The sequence below is a fragment of the Falco biarmicus genome, chromosome 3 (assembly GCF_023638135.1).
Source record: "Falco biarmicus isolate bFalBia1 chromosome 3, bFalBia1.pri, whole genome shotgun sequence".
NCBI lineage: Eukaryota > Metazoa > Chordata > Aves > Falconiformes > Falconidae > Falco > Falco biarmicus.
This window is the reverse complement of record NC_079290.1, coordinates 80660418-80681515: the sequence shown is the minus strand read 5'-3', so window position 1 is coordinate 80681515 and position 21098 is coordinate 80660418. Positions and strand designations below refer to the sequence as shown.

Sequence of the window (21098 nt, the reverse complement as noted above, 5' to 3'; positions counted from 1 at the left end):
GTGGAAGAGCTAGGTTTTAGCAGGTTGCTAGAGAAGAAACACTTCATTTACCTCCACTCCGTTCAAAAGATGCCTGAATTCAGGGCAGATGAATGCACTCCCAGCATAGGCTGCATCAATATGCATCCAGATATTTTCCTTATTACCTAAAAAAGAAAAAGGAATCGAAGGGGAAATAAATTAAAAAGCAGATTAAAAAGCTGTGTTAATTTGCATGAAACCCAGTGCCTATGAGATTTTTCTTTGATGCTATTATTTTCTGAATTTAAAATTAAATTAAGAGATTAAATGTTTCTACCACCTGGGTTTCTGTTAATACATAAAGATGTATACATAACATATTCTTCCTCCCCACTTCTACTAGAATACAGTCCTTACATGTCTAGCTTTATCTTACTAATATTAAGCAACATAAAATATTTAATTAATTATGTAATTTACTATTCACACTCTGCTACATTTCACCTGCATTAATGCACACGGTAACAATTCTGGTCTATGAGTTGAAGCCCACATAACATCTTTACACTGGTCAGCAAATAATTCTGATGGGTATTTCCACATACAGAGGTATATTCATTCAGATCTGCAATTGGGCTCCAAGTTCAAGCTGGAATTTGCATTCTTGTGAACTACATTCTCTTTTTGCACAAATGTCTTAAAAAAGCTAATAAAATATTATTCATAACATCCACAACTCAGGTTTACTTGAAAACATGTTCAAAGTTCAACTGATTATTTATTTTTAAATATACTTGGTTTGGACATTGCCTTTATTTCAAAGGACTACTGCTCGTGTATATTAAGAAGACAATTGACCTGCATGCATAAAAGCTAACATGAGACTTATGATCTGAGTAGTGTGTAATCCTTCTGCTGGTCTCTGCTGCACAAGCAGAAATTCATTGAGAGCAACTGGTGAAACACACATGATTAGCTGTTATATCTGAAAGTGTAGGTGTCACTGTTTTATTAGGTCAGGTCTATAGGAATAATATGAATAGCAAAATAATCTCTAGCTGCTAAGCAAACTACTAGAAACCTTTTTAGAAAGGAGGACTGGGAGAAACTGAGTCTCTGGCACTTGTGCTGAAGGGAAGGAAACCTCACAGAGCAAGTCCCCACCATACAAACTCCAAATGTTTAGGCCTCATCTGAATAAATTAACAGAACATCAAATCTAGCTGTGTTTCTATGAGGCTGCCTCCAATTGCTTATGGCTATACACTTCCTGTTCTAAATGTACTCTTGAATATATATGGTGCCCTTCCATTGCATTTTCATCAGCCAGCAAGTATGTGCTTTTGACCAAGCCTTGGTGCTGATCAAAGCTTGACACAGCAAAACACAACACAGAAATACTTATGAAAAGTCCGTGACTCGATCACTGTATTAAACACCCTGGCATTTGTCCCATTTTCTTGCAAGAGGAAGGAAAAAAAGGGGAGGGAAAATACATGTGGATTTTTGGTGCACATATCACTGCTTTCTATAGTCATTAGAACCACACAGAAATAAAACACTCAATGCAGAGGAGAATTAGTGTTCAGCTTTTCCCTGATCTTCACCATTGCTCTAGATGTGCTTGCGGGTAGAAGGACGTGAAGAAAAATTTTACAACCTGAAGAACTTAGAGTAATTTTTAACTGACAGTGTTCCAAAATTTGCCCCACTAAAACCCTTGAGGCAATGTCCTCTGCACTCTTTAGACTTGCTGCTTGACCTAATATTAGAAAGAAAACTGAAGGTCTCATCTATAAGTAGCCTTATTGAATTTGGACACTGACGCTGCACAATGCGCTGGAAATGACTCAGTGTGACTTAAACTGGTATCTGCAGCTTTAGAAAGTAGCAGCAAAGACTTACAAATAGGACCCAGTTCTAACAGTTTGTCGAAGGAGCAGCAAGGAGTCGTTCCAAGTGTTGCACAGAACTGCAAAGCCAAAAAAACAAAGGCAAAAAAATTTGTTACAGCAAAGAAAATTACCAAATGAAAAAAACTGTCTGCAAAGGCAACAATGAACAGAGAGAATAGATAATATAGGGGGGAAATAAATTTATTTTAGTCAATACCTATCCTTCAGTGGAACTTTTGGGAATCTAGGTTGATTTTTTTCAAAGCTCCTATAAGCATCCATTGAAACAAATTCATAAAATCAAATGTTAATATAAAATTGACTGATAAGTAATGTAATTTAGTCACAGTATTATATTAATGGTATATTTTCTATGTGTTCCATATGCTTTTTATGTGGTCCAGTACTAACTTCCCATGTGAAAACATCATCAAAATGATTTGCAGTTTATGGTATATAAGCAAGCTCTGAACTTGAACAGCTTAAAGGTTCTGGAATTCCTGTTGACAGAATGGATCGTAAAATGCTACTGCCTGAATTAAAGAGCCACAGCTCTGGAACCGAAATTTGTAACTGATTTGTGCTCAATGGGTCTGCAGTCTGGGACCTGTTCACTAGTAGCATATGTTCACTATTAGGTTTGCAAGATATTTTTCCAGAGAAACTTTTTCTTCCAAATTAATTCTAACGTACTGGAACTGTTTTTCCTTCATTCTGTTAATGCCTCATTTAATGTGTCCTGCTGTATGACCAGTGGGCCAAAAGCAGAGGCAACATAAATGCTGAATTTTCACAGCAGAAAGAGAATATAACTAGGTGAAAATGAGCTATGGTAATTTACCGGGAATATGCAGACAGAATTATAACCCAAAAGAACAGCGATCAAGTGCATATAAACTGACATTATTTTATTTTTCATTGCTACATTTGTTTTAAACACCTTGTCTCATTTTTGCAAGCATTGATGAAGGCTAGGTCTGGGTTTTGCCTTCTGTTGGATTTTTATATAATAAAAGACATTATAGTTTAAATAGGCAAATAAAGTATGCCGGTTTAGTTAAAGTATTGAAGTACAAAGGAATTAGATCATTTATCTGAGGTCACACACAAATTATAGTACAGCCAGGCGATGACTATAAATATGTCAAATCCAGAATTTGGGGGGGGTGGGGTGGTATTTTTGTACTTCTGGTTACTTTTTCTGCCAAGTACACTGTCAATGCACTATCTTTTGTTTTCACTGCTTTTCCCTATGCATCTGCAACTAGCCACATTTTTCTGGTATGTGTGTGTCTGTGTGTGTGCACACCCCACAGTGAATTCATGACAAGACCAATAAGAAGACAAAGGAACACCTAGATGATACCTGTCCATTCACTAGACCTTTCAAGAAAACATACTGTCATAGCAAAACATAGATACAATTATATATTAAAACGCCACACAGTGCATTTTTGCCTCACAGCTCTGTAATGAGTAGTTACACAGGGCCTTTGGGTTCACTGTTCTCCCTTGTAGCAAGAGTGATACCATCAGGAAATGTTTCCCCAGTGGTTCCTTCACTGCATTGGACTTCCCTAGCTCATCCAACGTGCCAAGTAATAGCTCCTGTTTCTTAAGTGTCTGTGTAGTTTGTCCAGTACAGTAGGTCTTCCTGTCACACCAGGGAACATCTCACTGGAGAGCAGCATGCACTGTTGTCATTGCTGCTTTAGCTGTGGAACTGCTGCAGGATGGGTACACGTTGCAGGTGCCCAGCTGAGATGTGCAGCTGGTGGCTTGAGTGTGTGGGATGGGTGGACTTTTAGCCTGTTCTGTTACAGTCATCATGACGTGAGTAAGCACTTCTGTATCGAAGGACTTTTCCCACATTGATATTATTACCTGATATGACTTTACCTGCTGTCAGCTTTTAGTCTCTCTCTAGAACAACAAGCTTTCTACTTCTGAGAAAAATAATTTCATGTTATTATGCCAGTAGCAAATCCTTTGCCAAAATCCTACAATCTGTTTTAGCCTAATACCATGTTTCACTTGCCAAGTGTATGCTCTTTTCTATTCTTCTAGCTTGGGCATTCACATTCTGTCTCTCCTGCATTTCACTGATATCTCATTAATTCTAGGAGTTCTCATTACTCAAAAGTTTTACGATGCCAGCTTTTTCAGGAGGGTCTTTTTTTTCCTTCTTTTTTAAAGGGTGTTACACATTTGCACTAAGTGTTTCTGCTTTAATTAAACAGACTGCTTGATAGCTACCATTATTTTACCCTTTTATTTGTTCCCCTGAACACTCAGCCTGATTCATAAATTGCCACCTGTTTTCAAGCTAGATATTTTATTGACTTTTAACTTCTACCAGCTATTGGATATTGGAGACCTTTACGAATCATTTACAGTCACATCTTGAAGCAAGTCTTGTACACATCTCAGGACTAAGAGATGTGCCTCTGGGCATTCCCTAACTAGTCCTCCCAATAACTTCTCATGAAGTTTTAACATGGGCTGTTTTTTTTTTTTTGCTTTTCACATTTTTCCATAAAGCTTTCTTCTTCTTCTTCTTCTTCTTCTTCTTCTTCTTCCTCTTCTTTTCATTCTATGAAATAAAGTGGCAACACCACACTAAAAAGGACTGGTATCTTGGAAAAAATAATCTGGCTATGAGACAAAAAATTGGATAAATATGATGGGATTTTCATTTGCAAGTTCCAGGCTTTTAGAGAATTCATGCAAAGTGAGAGATGGTTTTTGTACTACTTATTAAACTAGATTTCTCAAAATATCTAGGAAATCCTAACACTAACACAAACATCCAGTAAAAAGGGCAGGTGGACATGTATCCAAAAAGCCATACATTTAAAATTACACATCCCAACAATATTGAACTAATCCAATAATCTATTGCTAGAGCGATAAAAACCTCTCTTTTAAGTACACTTTTTAACATTTCTTTATTATTTGAACATCTATACTATATCATATACCATATCATATCTATATGATATATATACTATACTATATCATATATAACATTTCATTATTTTTTCATTATTATTCATCATATCTATATGATATATATACTATACTATATCATATATAACATTTCATTATTATTTGAATATCTATACTATATCATATACCTCAGAGATATTTTAAATTGTTGTAGGGAGCTGAATTTTTCTGTTTAATGGAAAGTACTCAGATAGTACTCAATTCATATGAATTTATGTACACTCTTAGAGGAAGTCATATCTTACCTTTATATAGGGAAGACCTGATTAAATGTAGCCATATAAACCCCTGACAACATTTTACCCCTGACAGCACACGTTCCCCCAACCTCACAATTACAGCACTATTAATAATTATAATCATGTTTCATTGCACCAATAAAAAATCTTGGCTATGAGAAAAGTTATTATTAAAATAAGAAAGGGAAAATTCAGTATTCTTTCCACATCAAGCTGCTAAGAACCTGAGTTTGAAACAAATACAGTTCTGAAAATGAGAAGTACGTATTGTTAACAAAATTTTGTAGCTCACACATTTTTCCCTCAAAATAATCTGATGTTCTCTATACAGGCCCTTCCCATATTCCTGAGACACATAAGAAGAACAGAATAATTATAGTGCCTTAAGGTATGTTCATGACTTCTCTGGAAGTTTAATCATCCTTTGAGAGAGGTTGTTTCAAAAAGATTGCAAGATTTTTTTCTTAAAAATGAAATACGTTTGCTCCCTTTTTTTACTAAAAGGGCATGCATGTATTGAGTGAAAATACATTTATTACATTATTGTCTACCTAAGATGTTCCCACAATCAGGAGAAAACTGCATTTAATCTTTGGTTGAACTATAGATCTACCAATTGGGTCACAAGAAATGGAGGATACCGTGATGAAAATTCAAGTTTTTCTATATACATAAAGTATAGGGGTTAACCCATTGGATTGGAAAATATCCAAATAAAGAGGGCACTATAGACCTAGCTCTGCTTTTATATATATTTTTTATGATAATATGGTGTGGACTTTCTGACAAGATTAGACTGTAATTACCTTGGCTAGTCCAGCAATTCAAATAATGATGGAGATTTCACAATAGGAAGTTCCACATTATTGTTATTAGTGTTGTACTGCAGTTAAAGTACTGTCTAATCAGGATAAGGAGTATATTGCTTCAATGAAAGATTCAAACATATGCTTACTTATTTAAATAATGGCTTATTCTGTAAAGTATACCTCAGTTTCTAAAATAATTTTGTTGTCCTCTCTGCAGGTGTCTAAACCTCAAAGCTCCTTGTTTTAATTCTCAGAAACCACTTACAGTGACAGCATCCGCTCTTGTCAGGACTCTCATTACCCTGCCTCAGTACTACACAATGAATCTAACTCAATTTGTAACCTGTATAACATGGGCAAAATCACATTTGTGCAAAGGGCGGGGGACAGGCTGCATCACAGAAATGGGACTGATGGCTCAGTATAGCCTGCAGGCCTTGTCCTTTTCAGGTTGTGCACTTCAAATTTGACTCAGCCTGGTTTCAGATACAAAGCAGCTAAAATGGTTGCATCAGTCATCTCTTGTATTGCTTTCCTGAAATCAAGAGCTATGTCAGGAAACATACGTGAATCTTTACGATGCCTGAGAGCAATGACGCTCAATCTTTTCAACTGGAGGACCTCCTACAGCTTTTGAAAAAGATGTGGGTCTATTCTGCAGTTTCACCATCAAAGCTTTTCATTTGCAATAAACTACAATGAGGCAGAATTTTCAATGTTCTCTTACTGTTTTTATCTTCTATTCAGTTTTTTGACAGCTTGCACTCATGAGAATGTCTGTGGCTTGAAGAAAACTGCAAGTTTACTAAACCACCATTCAGTATTTTACAAAACAGCAGTCATTCGCAAACTGTGGGTTAAAGAACATCACCCTATACATCTGTACATGTCTTGAGAATGCTTCTTCCAAATGGAAATCTGTGGTGAGCATCTACGTGTTAACTTCTACTGAAAAGATGGCTCCTCTGTCAGTCTAATTCTGATTTACTGTTTCCCGAGTGAGTCTGGATACAAACAGCCTGCTTCTTAATATCCTGCAGATCATCATTCAGAAGAGTCATTTCAGCTAGAATCAGAGATATTTCACGCTGCACCTTTGCCTTTGTTCAGCAGCAAGGCAATCATGTTATAGCAGCTTTATACTGGATGAGGTTGTTGAAGTACTATATATATGCCAGCTGCAATATATCATGTTGATTTATGAAAGACAGCATAAAGCTCACAAGCCACTTACACACACTCAAGTGAACGAGGCTTGAGTGCAGCGGACCCCATGTCTGGATTTAGCAGTGCTTAACTTAGTGGTCTCCACGTTTGAGCATCCTTGTCAACATTCATCCAACACAGAGGCACATTTGAAGCTGGAAGCACAGGGCCCAGCTGAGAAAGGCATTTATGCCTGTGCTTAACCACCGGTTAGTGTTTATAATTAATGAAATGGACATGACTTCAGCACGTGCTTTAAAGCTCCCCCTTAACTGGTGGCCAGATGAAGGGCTGCTTATCAGTCACAGTTGGAAATTGCTCCTCTATAAATTGTGGCAACTTTAGTGCCCAAGCCCTGACACGGTTAAATGCTTTGTTTGCACAGTCTGCTTGCTTTATTACATAAAAATATCTCTGTGTTCAGTTTCTGCAAAAGTATTTTGAGAGGCAAATTAACACAAGTTAATTTTTCAAAAAAAAAGGAAACAAAAGGAGAGGTCTGGGTAGACTAATTGTCGATAGCCTTCAATGAACAAAATTATATACATACTACTAGTGCTAAAAGATACTGATGGTGGATAGGAAGTCAAAAACTCATTTTAAAGACAATGCCTCTCCCCAAAAAAGGCTGACTGCCAAATCCTATGTGTGTGAAAAGCAAACCTATAATTAGCAGATTGCTGTAATGAGAGAACCTGTTCACATCAAGCAAATGTGCCCCTAATTCTCCACTCACCTCTACAAGCAAAGCACTTCTATCAAGTTCAGTATAACGAGTCGTCATTTATTCATTAAATATAGAGGAGAATCATGCCTATAAGGCATTGTAATTTGCTTGTATTTTCTTTTTAATTCCCTACAAAACTTTTTTTCTTTTCCTTACAATAGCAACTGCATCAGCTTAGATGCAACAAAGATGTCTTCATTAGGAATGATCTCTCTGCTGTCACAAGTCTCTTCAGGCAGAATTTCCTCTGTTAAACTTGTTGCTTTGATGTTGAGTCACTATCCTTAGTGAACGATCAGTGGATACAGGGAGACAAGGAAAAAAGTGGCATAAGGTGTTTTCTTGTCAATGTGCATATCTTTGTCACCAGAACAAAATAAAATAGCATCAAATTACTCAAGAACAAAAGAAATTGAAAGGCTTTTGAAATCTGCAAGCCAGGAAGGGGAGGACTAATACAGTGCATGGACTGCTGCTCAGCACGACAGAGAATTAACACACCTTTTGAGTTAAGAGGCCAACCATAAGGCTAATGAGACCTAGTTTAATCTAAGCTGACATGTTTTATGTATACAAATAAATGGAAGACCTGGTACAGGCCATATTCACTCAGACTGAGCCTTTGCTGTCTTTGAAAGCTTGTTTTGCACAGCTAAGCAAACAGAGGAAGAAAAACAACAGTTAAATCACCCTTTGTAAAAGTGTCACTGAATACATAAAACAGAATTTTTTATTTCCTCTTGCTACACATAGAAAAATTAAAAAGGAATTAATATTTATGAGGGGCAAGTTGCATTTTTTTTGTTAATGGACAAAAGCTGAGGAAAACACATTAACTTTGTAGTTAGTGCATGGAGATGTGATATAGTGCTGTACTTGTAATTGTTTAGTATTTGTAGGGAGAAAAAAAGTAGGATCCTATATAAGATACTATAAGCTGGTACCATACAACGGAGAAATCAAACATGCCTTATGACACATCTCCACTTCAACAGGTGCATCCCACAGAAGTTCATTTTGGAAGCTCTAGAGATGCTTTGCTTCTCAGTCATGGTTGTCTTATAATGGAAAGCAGTTGATGGGATGTGCTTGGTCATCCCAAGGACTCACTAGTTCTAGGCAGGCTAGAAATCAGCAGCATTCTGCACATATGAAAAATACTTTTCACCCTAGCCACCCTCATACCACATAAAAGCAGACACTAAAGGTTAACAAGAAGAGCGAAAAGATTACATTTTCAAAAGAGCTTGGTGAAATTTAAGCTTCTTTGTCCCATTTGGCCTTATCCGTGACTATAAACAAGCTTAATCTGCTAATTCCTCTGAAAACAGTTCATAGAAATTTAAGTCACATTAGCCCTTTTCAAAATGTTACCTCATGAAAGAAAAGAAAAAAACATCAAGTCAGACACGGCTTTTCTCAAAAACATTCCATTTCTGAAGTTGTCAGTTTCTAAGATAGATGGGGAGTGGGGTGGTGTATGTGTGTTTGTCCAATTTTTCTTCAGCAGAGGCCAGTAAAAACATATTCTTGGGAGCATATTATGCACCTCAACAGATCTATATAGCCAATGGTCTATATCAAGTTTTGTAGAGACATAATGCTTGGAAATGAGCAAAACATTTTGTTGATGGTGTACAAAAAACCAATGAAGGTTACCTACTCCAAGAAAAAACAAATGGTAAAATCTTGTTTTAACTTGAAATAATAAGACGGTGTTCTGAACTAACAGCAGGGGTAGATCTGATGAATAAGCAAATATCCTTTTCAATCAGGTACTTAGAACCAAACCTTAGAATTTTATCCAATCTAACACTGTTCTGTGTCAAAACCTGGGGGGTTATGAACTTTATCTACTGAGACATAAACATTGCTTTTGCTAGACGGCTGTGGAAACAGGAATCTCTGGAAAAGAAAGTGGACAGATAACAAGAAATTACAATACCTAAAGCTTCCACGGCCGGATTCCCTGTAGCTCACCTGATAAAGGTGTCACATGCTCACAGATACCTGTCTAACAATGTCTGATCTTGATGACATTTAGGGTATATTATGAAGGTTCATTTCTTTGCTAAAGTAGAGAGGAGGGGAAACTTGTTTCTTGAAAATACTTAAGTTTGAAATACCATCATTTAATTTATTGCATTTAAATTTGTTTTATGTGTAAGTAAGTTAGAATCTGAAAGATAAAGGTACCTTTTTGAAAGAGGCAGTTCAGTATTCAGGTGTTAGGGGACTATAACACTGCAGGACTACATTTAACTACAAAATACACCCCCATTTATTCAACTGTCTAATATAACTTTAAGTCCTTTTCAGACACCATTTTTGCTGAGAAGTGCAACCAGCTGCTCAAATTAGCTGCCTCTCCTGCACAGAGAGGTGTGTAAACAGTCATGGAACCTGTCCTGGCATTCTACCTAGGCTGCCTATTGACCCTTCTGTTGGGGATGAGGTTATATACTCATGTCAAAAATAGCTTATCAGAAGCAATAAATCCACTGATTAATTAAAATCCAGTACTCACAAAGAATGGGATAAGGCCAGAAGCTTTGTCTTCATCCAAAACTTTCTTCAGGGCTGCACCACAAACACTAAATGTATCATCTGAAGAAACACTTTTAATCTTCACACTACCAATTAATGCAGCCCTTTCCACTGATGAATGAGCCTACAAGGAAATGAGCAAGTTTTAAGACAGATACCTTCTACTGGAACATAAGAAGTTCATTTGAATTTAAAAAGAAAAAAAATAATTTCTTCCAAGTAAAGCAATACTTGAGATCCTGGGACTGTTGCTGGTATTTAACATATACATACCTCTCCCTCTTCCATATAGATAGACAGACAGACACACACACAATACACTAATAGAAATCCTGAAGTATTCTCAATACCGTTGCCATATGTCGTTCAGACAAGAGTTCAATTAACCTTACTGAGAGCTTTAATTAACATATTCACAGTTAGGTAGGATTGATTAAGAGCTTCGGGATTTGGCTCTAAATCAATGAAAAGACATGCCGATAATCAGCTTGGCTGATAATGATTCAGTTTCTCACTAGCATATTTTTATGGGGTGCAGCTTTGCTGAACTCAAGAAATATACGTCATAGTATGGTACAGACTCAAATATTTTCTTACCTTTTTTTTTCAGACTACTACATACTGACTAAATTGTGGTTCAATCATTCATTCATTTTGTTAGGCAATTCAGAATGACTCCAAATACATCATTTTATTGATAATTCCCCTTAAGTAATATATTTTAGACCATAAAGCACATCTCAGTAAATATAAACAAAGATATCACTAAGAAATTATTGTAAACGTGTTAAGTATTAACAGTAAAACATAAGTTTCACCAAAAAATACTCTCCTTTCAAGTGTGCCTAAACCCCGAAAAAGCTATTTTACCTTCCAACTTCTACAATTTCATGAATCATCATTAATCTGAAAAAGAAAAATTCCTCACCTTTTCATATTATGACTATTCTCATTCATAATCTCCATCCTACCCTTGTTGGTTCTTGCTAGTGCCTACAAGAACACTTATTAATTCTATTTTAAATTAGCATATAATAATGAAAAAATGATAATAAGCCGAATCATAGGTTGAACAAAACCAGATGAAGATAAATTTTTGCCTTTCAACCTCACATATCCCTGGAATGACATGTTTTAAAGGCAGATTTACTATTAACCTGTATCTCAGCGATGCATCTTGTTAAAGTACTTTGGTAAACTAATAGGCACTGACTCAAGAAAAGTCTAGACTTGAAATACAACTTTTGAAGTGGAAAACAATGTGTGTACCATAGCAATACCGTACTTCATTAAAGTGTACAATGGAAAGAGGTATTTTATAACTGATTTATACGAGAACTGCAAATAAGCTAACTGTAACAATACGTGGAGGTTGTTAGCCAGTCAGAATCTCTGAATTGCTTCTCAAGTTTCCCAACTTGTAGTAAGGCTCTCTGTTAACCACAGACATTCACAAACTTAAGGTTAAAACTGCCAAGATGCTTCTGCATTATAACATATCTTCAGTAACCTGCTGCTCCATGGAATTCCTAGTCCTCAGCAAAGTACTCGGGAATCTCCTACCGACAGACAGAAATCAGTGAAATGAGTGGGCAGCTAAGGGAACCAAATAAATATGGCAAAAAAAAGGTTGTTAAAGGACATGGCCTGAGAAAATTTGAAAATATCAAAAAACTACCCTGACTTCTGCCTGGTCCCAAACAGTCAGGTGTCTACTGTCAGCAGTAGCTGGAAGCTCCTCTCAGCCATGAGATCTCACATGCAACATCCTTTGCAAAAGAGGCCTCAGCCAAGATAGCCCAGGCACTAAAACAGACAGGAATCCTCCTCTGTGTCTCTAACCCCTGAAGCAGTTATTGGGGAAAGATTTGTTGCCAGTCCTGCTTTGTACTGATTAACACAAAGCAAAATTATTTCAATAGGATAAAGTTTTTCCAAAAATGCATATAAACTAAAATGATCTCCCAAAATATGAGATCTGAATTCAGCTTTCTGCTCTGGGTCTCCTTACTGACCAACCTTCTACCTCCCTCCTAATGCATTCTTGCAGTCTTGTGCTTTGCCAGTGTGTGGTTTTCTTTCCCACAGAATGGCTTAGGTTTACTTTCCTCTGTGGCTTATTGCCTATGAGTCACACAGGTCTGTTCTTAATGCAGAAGGACCGGTGAGCTCTGCAACAATCTGCTTTGAAAGGTCAGCAATATCTTAAGGCAAATCCTTCTATAAACATAAGATCCTCTGACCTTCAGTAAGCAGGAACGCCTGTCAGTCTACATTTCAGGTCAGCCACTTACATGGGACAAAAAATGAAAACAAGTATAAGGCTTTGTGCATCACTGGGTCAGAGTTAGAGCTCTGGGACCACCATGTGTGCAAGACAGGCCTTAGGGCCCCTGATTAAAAAAAGGGACAAATGTCCTTTGTGCCTTTTAAAAGGTTATCTTTCTTCGTATTTTCTTGTCCTGACAATTCTCACCCTACAACTGTAGTCCCTTTTCCTACCAGCAAAGTGCAAGTGTACTTTTAACTTGTTCTCCAGTGCTTTTTAACATACACTGAGTAATCAATCAAGGCAAGCCTGAAACCCGTCTATTTTATTCTGCATAATCCAATATTACTTTAAACTAAAGATCAAGGACTAATAAAGTTTCTTCTGTCTTGGTCACAATTAGGTAAGAAAATGTCACAGCTACTGAGAGAAACATTGCTTGGTCCTTCAGCAGGATTAGTGTGTCAGAAAAGCACGAGCAGCAGAACTCACAAGACTTAATATTTGCTTTCAGTAACAATAAAAGTCTCTCATAGTCCTGGCCTGAAACCCATCTATTTTATTCTGCATAATCCGATATTACTTTAAAGATCAAGGACTAAGGAAGTTTCTTCTAGCTTGGTCACAATTAGGTAAGAAAATGTCACAGCTACTGAGAGAAACAACATTGCTTGGTCCTTCAGCAGGATTAATGTGTCAGAAAAGCATGAGCAGCAGAACTCACAAGACTTAATATTTGCTTTCAGTAACAATAAAAGTCTCTCATGGTCCTGGCCTGAAACCTGTCTATTTTATTCTACATAATCCGATACTTCTTTAAAGATCAAGGACTAAGGAAGTTTCTTCTATCTTGGTCACAATTAGGTAAGAAAATGTCACAGCTACTGAGAGAAACAACATTGCTTGGTCCTTCAGCAGGATTAGTGTGTTAGAAAAGCACGAGCAGCAGAACTCACAAAACTTAATATTTGCTTTCAGTAACAATAAAAGTCTCTCATGGTCCTGGCCTGAAACCCATCTATTTTATTCTACATAATCCGATACTTCTTTAAAGATCAAGGACTAAGGAAGTTTCTTCTATCTTGGTCACAATTAGGTAAGAAAATGTCACAGCTACTGAGAGAAACAACATTGCTTGGTCCTTCAGCAGGATTAATGTGTCAGAAAAGCATGAGCAGCAGAACTCACAAGACTTAATATTTGCTTTCAGTAACAATAAAAGTCTCTCATGGTCCTGGCCTGAAACCTGTCTATTTTATTCTACATAATCCGATACTTCTTTAAAGATCAAGGACTAAGGAAGTTTCTTCTATCTTGGTCACAATTAGGTAAGAAAATGTCACAGCTACTGAGAGAAACAACATTGCTTGGTCCTTCAGCAGGATTAGTGTGTTAGAAAAGCACGAGCAGCAGAACTCACAAAACTTAATATTTGCTTTCAGTAACAATAAAAGTCTCTCATGGTCCTGGCCTGAAACCCATCTATTTTATTCTACATAATCCGATACTTCTTTAAAGATCAAGGACTAAGGAAGTTTCTTCTATCTTGGTCACAATTAGGTAAGAAAATGTCACAGCTACTGAGAGAAACAACATTGCTTGGTCCTTCAGCAGGATTAGTGTGTCAGAAAAGCACAAGCAGCAGAACTCACAAGACTAATTTCATTAACAATAAAAGCCTCTCATTGTCCTGGCCTTCTGAGAATTTAGTCTAACTCAGTCTGCTAAATACCACTCACAATCAGAAATCAAGGATTATGTTTTCTGTTTTCTCATAAGATTTCTTTAGCTAGACTGATACACAGAGATCTTAGGAGAGTTTTTTTACTTACAAAAAAAACCCCAAAAACACAATGTTTTGGGCTTCTTCAAGTATTATGACCAATTTATTTTATATCCATGCTCTAGGTTTGTGTGCATTCACCACCCATGCATGCATACAAGGGGAGGGTGTATGTGTGTTTGTTAGCACATGCGTAAGTAGGAGGAAAATAATGCATGCCCACATGAACAAACAAGCCTAGAGGTAACAAAACATGCTTTAGACTTACTCAGCAAAACTAAAATTAACACCTTACTCAAGTAGCATTATCTACTTCAAACAAGCTCTTCTAAAGAAGCAATACTTAGGCAACACTGACTTCTGAATATTTATTTTTTTGATTATGGTAGCACACGTAAGATTCCAGACCAATTATGATGTACAATAAGATTTGAAGAAGCAAAACTGAATATTCACTAACCCTAATAGTTTATACTTAATTTCCCTGTCTATTGAGATGGCTGAAATCATTAAGTATAGACCCCACGTTTCTATGTTTTTGAGAGGTGCTCACCTGATCAGAGGCATAGGCCACAAGTCTGCTCATGATATCTGCTTCTGTTAGCTCAGGGTTTTCCAGCTGCACCCGTCTGATAGTTTTTGTTCTTGCAGCAAGCAGTGAAATCAGGGTGGTCTCGCTTGCACTTCCCTGTGGGACAAATTGAAGAGAGGTTTAAATGAAAGGCATTCTAGAAGAAGAAAGCAATATTTTCTTCTGTATGAATCTGCAAAGTTGTTAACAGAAACGGCATATGAGAAACTGTGCAATATCATGTGTTTTTCAGAATATGTGTGACAGCAAAAGAGGGTTTTCTATTTGACCTTCATCTCCTCCTTCCTGATGCCTCTGTATGCTGTCTTTAATCTCTATGATGTTGAGTTTAGGCACCAGCCTTGCAATCAGTTCTAGAAAGCAGATTTAAATGGATGTAAAAAGACTCTCAAACCAGGCACCAACCATTTGTTAACCAGTAACAATGGCAGACTAACTGTTGACTTCTGCTACTCTGGATTTTCATACATTTCTCTTCCATCAGAACCTGACTATCAACTCTCATTTCTCTCAAGCAACATTCAACATTGTAACATTATTTAATATTTAGAGTTACCCTGGGCAAGTCAATTACTGTGGCTAAAAGAGAAAAAACACTGGAAAAGCAAAAAGGCTATGATTCAGTATAGCTAACTGCATTTCAAGGTATGTTATGTATGTTTTCTTCATCAAAAATATATTGCTGAAAGGGACAGTCACTACTTCTAAACTGTACTTTGACTCACAAAACATGAGTTTCAATTGTATCTTGGATACTCTGTGATAACAAAGAGGGGAATTTTTTCTATCAATTGATTTCTAAATTTCACAAGAGAATACAAGTTCCCACAAAATCTTATGGTTTTCCTCCAGAACAGACAGATGAAACAAACCATGAATTTCAGTTGTGTCTTAGATACTCTGTGGCAACAAAGAGGGGAATTTTTGGTATCTGTAAATTTCACACGAAAATACAAGTTACCACAAATTCGTATAGTTTTCCTCCAGAACAGACAGATGAAACATGCTCTAAACTGCTTTTTTAAATTATAAGTAACAGTTTGAAAACACCTGTTCATACATTTCAATGGTTTTGGGTGTCCATATGCAAGATGGAGTTTTTAGGTACTTTCAAAACTGAATAATTGTCATGTGAATCTTCCTCTGCCAAGCATGTGACAGTGCAATGAATACAGTTGGTTGTATTAATAAGTATGTCTCAGAAATATCCCATGTCAACAAGCTAATTTTGGAGTGATGTTTCTTATCCTGTACCAAAATTCTAACCTCCCTTTGCTGAAGACCTATGTATACTTACTAATTACCAAATGTTTAAATATTTGGAAAGTCTATTTCTTCCCTAAAGGTGGGCCTGATCCTACAGATTTCGTACACGAGACTGATCCCAGTGAACTCAAAACTTTCTCCTAATACTGAAGTTAACTGAGCTATTAATGTAAGACAAAGCTGCCTTCTACATATGTCAACATCTCAACAGTGAGTGAACTCTGAAACTCAACTGAACTCCATCTGAAATTCAACAGCCTTATGAACAGAGTAAGCAGGAAAAAGGACAGTCCCTAAACATTTACTAAATGTATTGCCATGACAAATATGTTTTATCTGCTTTTCCAGTGGTGTGGGTTTTGAGGAATGCAGACTTCAAGGTCTGCATCAGGACAAAAAGATGAACTGGAGACAATTTAGTGCATTTCTTACAGCTGCTGCTGCTGCATACAGCATTATGTCAACTGAGGGAAATATTACAGTTACATAATGGTATAGGAAAACAAATATCCCTCTTGGGTCAAGTAAGATAGAACTTCCATGTGAAGGCAAAGGGTGAATGAAATTCTGTCCATTAATTACAGAAAGCATAATCTGGCAATGTCCCCGTTTAATCTTACTCTGCATATGGTCTTTACCCAGGTATTCAGAATACTCATCAGAATATCTGAACACCGAAAAATCATGCCTGCCTGTAGTTCTCAAAACTCATGATGCAAGAGTGTGTGCACACAATTATCTTGATCTCACACATCAAGAACTTTACAGATCTGATTCATCTTACTTTATCTGTCTAAATAGTTAAATATCTGAGATAAAATAATTGTTTGGGGCCCCTTGGTAGTCAGTGGGAAGAGGTAAGCATATCCACAAAGCCATCTATTTTAGGCAAATCGTCTGGACTGAGATATATGGTTCCTCTAAAGTTACCTTCTTGTATGTTCAATTTCATCTGACAAAATGTGAGATGAATCTCACACAGTGTAAGTTTCATAATGAGAAACCTCTGTCCTTATGTCTTTGTTAGCAAAACTATTTCTGCCATGCTCAGCACAAAATCATCCAAGTAACAGTGAAAAAAAAAAATATCTGTGCTTCCTGACAGTCCTGTGAGCTAGAATATAATAATTCAGGTCCTGGGTGTCCAGCAGATGTGAGGAATGTTTTACAGTCAAGAATATCACCTATTTTCTGAGAAGCTGGGTTTTTTTCCTACGTTCTTTACAAGCAGTATACAATCTTCTAAAGAACCCTACGTAATCAGAAGACCTGCACAATGGGCATGTACTATCAGACAATGTTGCCTGAAATATTCTTTCCAGCAATTCAGCACATGAGAATACTTTTCATTTGTGCAAAGCACTGTAACTTATTATGATGTTCATACCATGAAGGCAGCAGTTCTGAGATCTGGACATTTAAGCCCTGACTATCCTGAAGAATGCCTGGCTGGACAGGCAAATGACTTAGGTTTAAGAATAGCTTCAGCCTTCTGAGGAGTGCCACAACATCCTGGTGGTTCATCCAGGCTGGTGCATAGTCAATGTATACAACAGTTCTTGTATGAATGACCTTACACAGAAACAAGGACGAAAGGAAAAGGGCCTGTTTCCCAGCTGAATCTTGCCTCCTGATACATAGGTGGGACATAGCCTAAAGGCATCTGAATCCAGCAGCTTGGAAATGTTTTTGTGTGTCTCACAATAGACATAGGCTTTTTCACCTTGCCTCAGTTTTCATGAGTCACCTTTTTCATACTGAAGCTTACAGTGTTCGCAGAACCTGGTTTGTAAGGCTCTTCTATTCACTCAGCACCAAAGTCTTGTGCTAAATATTTTTGAGTAAAAATCCCTTGGTTCCTGAACTACTTGGCTACCTGACAAGAAAGATCAATCAGCAGTGTTCCTTGCCAGGCCAAAGGTAGGCTGATTCTCATTTTGTTTCACCCTTAAAATACTTTTTCTTTGCAGAGCAAGAAAACTCTTTAAAATTCAAAGTAGGCACACTTTTCAGCAGTTTATCTAGAATAAACAGCAGGATATAAGCTTCAGGAAGAAAGTTGCTTTCTCACTTATTTTTACAAGCTGTTGTTTTCTCCTCTTGAATGCTGTATTCTGCATTAAGTGAAGGATGATGATACCTTTCCTTTTACCACAAGCAAACAAAGGTTGCCATGGCAAGTAGGCTCAAGAGGCAGAAGAAATATCAGCAAGAGCTGACGTTCACGTCCACCAGAGCTCTGAACTGAAATTTTCTTTCAACTTTTGCCATTTTCAGGTGTCATCCTGGACACAACAAAGTGCTTCATATTGACATAGACTTTCAAATGTAATTAAGAGCCAATTTTCACAGGCTTAGCTTTACCCAATACCACAATAATTACTTGGTATTTACCGAGAGGATGACTGGCACTTTCACACGCTCATGTTGTCTTTGCCTCGCACGCTCTTATTTGTATCATTATTGTTTCAAGAGCAAGACAAGAAGATCTGCAGCACAAATTACTTCATTGTAAGCAGGAACAAGAGCCCACTTTCGATTCTTGAAACTCACTGGTTTCTGATTAAAATTATGGGCAATCCAGCACTGTCTGCCTGGAAGGGCAGTATTTCCTGCTGATAACCATCAGGAATAATTGCTTGCTTTCACTGGTACAAAATAAATACTGCTGAGACACATGACTTATTTCTTGAACATAACCCCCTCCCTAGTAATCCTAGTGATAAAGATCCTAACAGAGCAAGCAGATGAGTAAAGAATTTTACCGGAAATACACTAGTGTAGGTGCAGTTCTGCCTAGGACAATCACAGCAGTTGGGGTAAATTCATACTTGCCTGGGAAGATGTTGGGAAGAATTCATTGGAATATGCTTGTAAGCATTTGCAGCTGAGATTGAAGAAAGAAGCCACCACTTCTAGCATGTAATTCAGATGTATTTTAGAAGCCTATCTTAGGATAAAAAGGATTGTGCCCTGGCCTCCAATGACCAAACTCCAGAGATTATCAAAGGAGCACAGAACAATTATTTAAAATTCAGTCTTTTTCAAAGTGTATTTTAGTTAGATTAGTAGCTGTGACCAGAGTTCACATTTGCAGAAAGACCATGTGCTAGTGGAGCCATGGCTGACAAAAGATATAGCTTTATTACACATGCAAGTTTTCCCATTGATGATACATTCATAATCATACAGATACTCTGTTCAGGCATTGTAGGCTTTCCTTAAGCAGTCAACATCAAGGTTTGGAGGTTTTGTTCTGTTTTCGATACTGCAGCATAGTACGAAAATTGTATTATCTACTGATAGAAACAAATAGGTTAAAATTTTAAGCAGCTCTTCATTTTAGTATAATATTCTAGTATTTCATTTTGTTGCATAAGGAAAACTTAAAATAATTTCAACTTCTTTGACAAAGATTGACAGATTTTCTACTACCTTCCATTACTTCTATTTATAGAAGAATCCTATGTTCTTGTCTGTTGCTTGATCTCTGACACTTATTTTCTGGGGGAAAAAAAGGAAGGGTGCTTTGGAAACTGACTGAAATAAACAATTGCACATGTATCAGGTGGACTTCATGGAAGCCTTTATAACCACTTTACTCAAAATCCTCAGTTACATTTCTGTTTGAGAAGGGTTTTTTTTCTATTTTCAGCTATGAAACATTGATACACATTGCTGATAAGTTAAGCTCACTTCACTGATAAGTTAAGCTCACTTCACTTGATCAACAAATTGAAGTTTCCATCCTAAATGATTTTTCAACATTATGATTTGAATTTTAAGCCCAGATTGTGCTGTTGAATTACTAGCAATTCTTCTCAGAGTGTTTCAGAATTCAGCTGCTCTGAAAACAAAGCCATTACTTTCATGAATGATGCTATCCACCTATGAACATTCTCACAGAGCAACAGTCTTTCTGAAAATGTGAAAGGAACCCATATAGCAGAAAAAAAATAATCTTTCCTTTATTAGTGTTTTGGTACAAAGGTTTTACAAAACCATGAAGTTCACAAACTCATCCCATATTTTTTTTTCATATCCTTTCTTACCTGAATGACTCCTCCACCTTGGCCATCTTTCCCAGCTAAAAACTCTTCAGGCAAATTAATCATCTTCCCTAGCCAATCCAGCATGACAGTCTCCAGCTCTGTGCAAGCTGGACTCGCAGCCTGTGTTGAAAAATAGAACAGAGGGAATAACCTCACTAGACCATGAAGAGAAATAGGATCTACCAGGGCAAGAATAACTCTTTCTCTCTCTGTTTTTTGACTAAAGAGGAAGAGACTAGCTGACTAACTTCACCAGCTAAATTAGGAACCTGAAGTCCATTTGTGCATGTTGTTTCTAATACTTACTGAAAAAATGTCAAACTGGGCCTCACATAGAACCATGACTATCAAATGTCATAGCTAGGATTTGCACCTTGCATAATTTTTTTCTGACATCAAGTACCAACCTCTTTTGAGAAGAGCCCATCTCATATGAATTTGGGTTTTTAAAACACAATTTTACATTCATCCAGATGATAGGAGAAGTAACAACACCAGGTGATAGGCAACAGTCATACTACTTACTGAATTACCAGTAAGTTTGCACTGCTACCACTAATTCTAAATGCTGGTGGCTTCTCAAGGGCATAACTTCTATAGCCTTTTATTCCTGGAGTCATTCAGGGTGTCTATGTGAAAACATTAATTTAGTCATGGAAATTTACTTATAAAAATAGTGTTGTGACTTCACTATATTAATCAATGATTTAATTGAAGAATGTTCCTGAAATGCTTAAAATCTT

The 21098-nt window shown here is 37.0% G+C and overlaps 1 protein-coding gene across 2 annotated transcripts in view; it reads right to left on the bottom strand.

Moving 5' to 3' along the window:
• DDC (dopa decarboxylase) overlaps window positions 1-21098 on the bottom strand; it is a 76933-nt gene that overhangs the window by 27889 nt on the left and 27946 nt on the right. For both annotated transcript variants that reach the window (XM_056331924.1, XM_056331925.1), the window contains exons 4-8: window positions 20356-20475; window positions 14999-15133; window positions 10374-10517; window positions 1867-1933; window positions 52-146 (exon numbers count right to left, since the gene is read on the bottom strand). In XM_056331924.1, coding sequence (XP_056187899.1) covers window positions 52-146; window positions 1867-1933; window positions 10374-10517; window positions 14999-15133; window positions 20356-20475 — 561 coding nt within the window. The remainder of the gene's footprint in view (window positions 1-51; window positions 147-1866; window positions 1934-10373; window positions 10518-14998; window positions 15134-20355; window positions 20476-21098) is intronic.